Consider the following 5,235-nt stretch of genomic DNA (forward strand, 5'->3'; position numbering starts at 1 on the left):
TTTGAATGTTTTTTTTTAATATTACTGAACTTTGTGCGTTGTTTATTCTGGTTTATTCTGGATTTTACAGAGCATTATGTTCACATATATGTTGTACTGCTACAAGTGACAACTTCCTTTTTCAGATTTGTGCCACGCCAGTGACGATAAAACACTCTTGAATCTTGACATCTGCTTGTCCGGCTTTGGAACGTGGGCGGATCGGGAAGTACAATGTTTACAGGAGCGCGGGGAATGGGAATGGGAATGGGAATGGGAATGGGAATGGGAACGAGTGGGATAACGGGAAGTGAGGAACCAAACAAATGTTTATTCCCAACCACCCTGTGATCTGGAACAAACGTAACCAGTCTCATTGTGGTCGTATCGTCGCCCAGTTACAGGGAGACTATTAGTGTAATTCCTTACACAGATCAGAGGCCACACAGGCAGAAATAATTTCCCTCCGGCTGTTTCTCTTTCAACTTTGTCTTATTTGTCAAGATTCAGCGAAATGCTGTGTTCCGCCGGCTTTGAACGCTGGATTCCACCCCTTTAGTCACGGAAATACAATTTATATCTATTATCTTTGCAGTGCAGACTGCATCTGCTTGTGTTACTAAATAGTGATGGGGTCGGGAGAGGGAGAGGCCGGGATGTTGCAAATGCCCATTTGCCGAATGAGAGGAGACTTTTGTATATCAAAACAAAAGCATCGAAGGAACGACTAAATTACAAACGTTTTACCTTCTAATATCGGGCGTGAAGAGTTTCAGCGTTGCATTGAGGGGGGAGATGACTGTGTTTGTCGTCTTGGACCACCCACAGGGAGCCCAGTCACTGGTTGAACACAGCGAGTTCAAAGGTTCATGCGGGAATTAACCAATTTAATAAGTTATTACCAGTCTTCTAGGCAGATTAAATAGTAGATAGGCAAGACCCTTCACGGACCGCTGACAGCGGTGGTAGCCATTAGACGCGACTTTTTCCCAGCCATCTACGTTTGCTGTAAAGAGGATTAGCAACTCTGGATCACTTGTGGGGGGATTTAGCTTGTTCCCACCGCTCGGGAGATGTTTGACAATTCTCAGTATCCTTACAACTGTTTCAACTATGACGGCGACGACTTCCCGCCCTGTGGTTCTGGCGAGGGGAAGAGAACGGTGTCCCGACCCGCTTACAGGTAACTCCGGGATGTGGGTGGCGAGGGACAAGCGTGGGGGTAAAACATGAGAGGCACTGACTAACGCTCGCTTCGTCCCCTGTCTTGTAGTTACATCGCGTTGATAGCGATGGCTATCCAACAGAGTCGCGGCAACAGGGTGACACTATCCGGCATCTATGACTTTATCACCACCAAATTCCCCTACTACAGATGTAACAAGAGGGCTTGGCAAAACTCAATCCGACACAACCTATCTCTGAATAGCTGCTTCGTAAAGGTGAGTTCATCCGGACATGCTTGTCTTAGTCACTAATTATTACCGTTGGAGCCAGACTCTCGACATATTTAGGTTTTAAATTGGTTATTCTCACGTGTAGCGAAAAGCTTTGTTTTCACGGAGTCATACGGCAGGGGAAGAGGCTCTTCGGCCCAACTCGCCCATGCCCACCACGATACCCCATCTACATCTGTCCCACCAACCCATCTCCCTCTAAGCCTTGTGTAGAAAGGAACTGCAGATGTTTGTTTATACCGAAGATAGACGCAAAGTGCTGGAGGAGCTGGAGAGAGGCCCCGACACAAAATGCCACCCATCCCGCTTCTCCAGAGATGCTGCCTGACCCGCTGAGTTACTCCAGCACTTTGTATCTATCTTCCTTCTAATCTAAATCTTCCCTATCCATATACCTGTCCAAATGTATTTTGCATGCTCGCCAATCAGATAAGATAATACCCATACATAGATACGATCCAATCAAACTCAGGTACAACAGGTCGAGCAAAGGGGAAGACACAGAGTGCAGGGTATAGTTCTCAGCATTGTAGCGCATTAGTTCCAGAGACAAAGTCCAATGTCCACAATGGGGTGGAGGTGAATCGGACAGTACCCTAGCTTACGGAAGGACCGTTCAGAAGTCTGATAACAGAGGAGAAGAAGCTGTTCCTGAGTCTGGTGTGCGCGCTTTCGAGTTTCAGCCGGGCGGGAGTGGGGAGAAGAAGGAATGATCGGGGTGGGACAAGCCTTTGATGATGTTGGCTGATTTTCCGAGGTAAAAGGTATGTTTTGGATTGGGAGTTGGGATAAGTCACTGTCTTGGGCACAGGGACGGTGGGATAATCGAGCCCATTTGGATCTGAGTTTGTTTTCCAAAATGCAAAACTTTAAAATGACATTCGATTGGTCGCGCAAACCCTTTCTCTGAGATTATCGACGATTTGTTGACGGGTTAATTTGAGGCAATGTCATCATGGTTTGCCCCCATGCTGCACCCACGTTAACTCTTTAAAGGACAGTTAGAGACACAAGGAACATGTAGATGCCGGAATCCGGCGCAAAGCGCAAAAATAAGACAAAAGTAAAAACTGTTTTCAACATAAGATTCAAGGTGTTGGGGTAACATCTCCGGGGGGAATGGACCAGCCATGTTTCGGGTCGAGACCCCATTTCAAAGAGAAATATATTAGTATATTGGTAAATTGTTCTGGGTTCGCCCATGGGTTGGTTAGAGTGAGATTAAAAGTTCTTTAGAGACACAAGGAACTACAGGTTTACCAAAAAAAAAAACTACTGGTTTACCAAAAATACACACAAAGTGCTGGAGTAACTCAGCGGGTCAGGCAGCATGTCTGGAGAACGCGGATAGGTGACATTTCGGGTTGGGATTGTCTGAAGAAGGCCCCCGATCCAAAGCGTCCCCTATCCATGTTCTCAGATTCAGATTCAGATTCAGATTCAATTGTAATTGTCATTGTCAGTGTACAGTACAGAGACAACGAAATGCATTTCTCCAGCGATGCCGCCCGACCCGCTGAGTTACACTTTGTTTCTCTTTAGTTTAAAATAAGAATATTTTTCGTTACCAATACAAGGAGACGACATCTGACGAACATTTCTGTGTTTTATTTTTTATTTTTTTTAACGAAACCAGGTGCCAAGGTTGGAAGGGAACGAGAGGGGGAAAGGTAACTTTTGGACCTTCGCGTCGGGGTGCGAGTCGATGTTAGATTTGTTCGAAAACGGTAATTTTCGGAGAAGGAGAAGGAGCGTGAAGCGGCTGCAGAAATATCAATGCCACGGCAGCGGTGTCTCGCCCTCTCCCCGGCCAGGCGCAGCGGACACGGCGTGGAGCGACCCTCCCTCGCACGGCGACCGGTCGGATGGGCCTCGAACCGGGCCGTGGAACCCCCAGATATTCCCGGTCAACGAAAACTCCAGCACGGAGACGGGGACAGCGCAGAAAACAGAGGCGGCCATCAAGTTCAGCATCGATTACATCCTGTCGACTCCCGGCCCCTTCCCCGGTCTCAGAGGACAGAGCGACTGGCAAAGAGAGCAACTTGTCACCCGGGATGGCCACTTGTGGACAAGCCAACTCGCTTCGTCGTAAGTAGCGCCGCTGGCGTGTACGTTGGAGCAGAGACCACGTCGGGATCCATCGACTGCTTCCCACGGCGACCTGGATTGTGTCCTTCACCGTGTCGGGGTGTCTGTTACCCCCGCCACGATCTTTAACCCCTCAGATCCAGACAGGCCCCCTCCCCCCCGTTAGTGTTTAAGAAGGAACTGCAGATGCTGGGAAATCGAAGGTACACAAAAAATACTTGGGAAACTCAGCGGGTGCAGCAGCATCTATGGAGCGAAGGAAATAGGCAACGTTTCGTCCCGAAACGTTGCCTATTTCCTTCGCTCCATATATGCTGCTGCACCCGCTGAGTTTCCCCAGCATTTTTTTGTACCCACCCCTCGTTGGTCCCGTGGAGCGGTTACGTTAAGCATGCCTTGGCCATCTCGATACAGGACAACCCCCCCTCCCCCTGAGTCGTTGTAATCGCTTCAGGGAACGGAGTTGTGATCCATTTCTGCCGTTGACTTAAGGGCGGCAGGGTCCCATTGGAAAATCTCGCCTCGCGTTGATGTATTAAAGGAATAAATGGATATACCTGAATGCATCAAACTGGGGCGCGTCTTACTCGTTCATTGATTGAACTGTAGGTTTTTAAGATAAATAAATTAGTTCAATTGAATGCTCAACCAGCTAACATGGAATGTCATTTTACAGTCTGAAGAAGGGTTTCGTCCCGAAACGTTGCCTATTTCCTTCGCTCCATAGATGCTGCTGCACCCGCTGAGTTTCTCCAGCATTTTTGTGTACCTAACGTGAAATGTCACCTAACGTGAAATGTCATGTTCATATGTTCTAGGAGCAGAAATGGTTCATTCGGCCCATCAAGACTACACCGCCATTCAATCATAGCTGATCTGTCTTTCCCTCTCAACCCCATTCTCCTGCTTACTCCACATAATCCCTGACACCCTCACTAATCAAGAATCTGTCAAACTCCGCCTTAAAAATATCCATTGACTTGGCCTCCACCGCCGTCTGTATCAAAGTAGAGCAGTCAATTAAAAAACAGTGGATAGTCTGCCCCCTGTGGCGGAGACAGAGAGATCAGGGAAGATCTCTTCTCAGGAAGGGTCCTGACCTGAAAATCACTTATCCATGTTCTCCAGAGATGCTGCCTGTTGCTGCTGAGTTACTCCAGCGTTTTGTGTCTTAAAGTGAAAATATAATTTCAACCAAAGTTAGTTGCAAAGCCCGCACTTGTTTAAGTTTAATTTAGTTTATTGTCACGTGTACCGAGATACAGTGAAAATCTTTTGTTGTGTGCTATCCAGTCAGTGGAAAGACTCGTACATGATTACAATCGAGCCATCCACAGTGTACAGATACATGGTAAATGGAGTAACGTTTAGTGCAAGGTAAAGTCCAATTAAATATAGTCCAAGGGTCTCCAATGAGGTAGATGGCAGTGCAGGACCACTCTCTAGTTGTTGATAGTATAGTTCAGTTGCCTGATAGGTTCTATCTTCTGATTTTTTTTATCAGTAAAACAAGAGGTTTGAGGTGAGAAGGGCAAGATTTAATATGTTCCGAGGGGCAACTTTTTCACTCAGAGGGTGGTGGAGACATGGAACGAGCTGACAGAGGAAATTGTTGAGGCAGGTACTATATAACAGCATTGAAATAGACTTGGACCAGTACATGTTCAGGAAAAGTGTGTAGGGTCATGGGCCAAATGCGGGTAAATGT

At 47.1% G+C, this 5,235-nt stretch overlaps 1 protein-coding gene across 1 annotated transcript; it reads left to right on the forward strand.

Moving 5' to 3' along the window:
* Nucleotides 1–231: 231 nt before the first annotated feature.
* On the forward strand, nucleotides 232–3,728 carry foxl3 (forkhead box L3). Its single transcript, XM_055651892.1, has 3 exons — nucleotides 232–1,162; nucleotides 1,253–1,421; nucleotides 3,073–3,728. Exons 1-3 carry the CDS (start codon nucleotides 1,053–1,055, stop codon nucleotides 3,529–3,531), a joined length of 738 nt encoding a protein of 245 aa, XP_055507867.1. The 5' UTR covers nucleotides 232–1,052; the 3' UTR covers nucleotides 3,532–3,728.
* The last annotated feature ends 1,507 nt before the right edge of the window (nucleotides 3,729–5,235 follow it).

This window comes from Leucoraja erinacea, chromosome 20 (assembly GCF_028641065.1).
Source record: "Leucoraja erinacea ecotype New England chromosome 20, Leri_hhj_1, whole genome shotgun sequence".
Lineage (NCBI taxonomy): Eukaryota > Metazoa > Chordata > Chondrichthyes > Rajiformes > Rajidae > Leucoraja > Leucoraja erinaceus.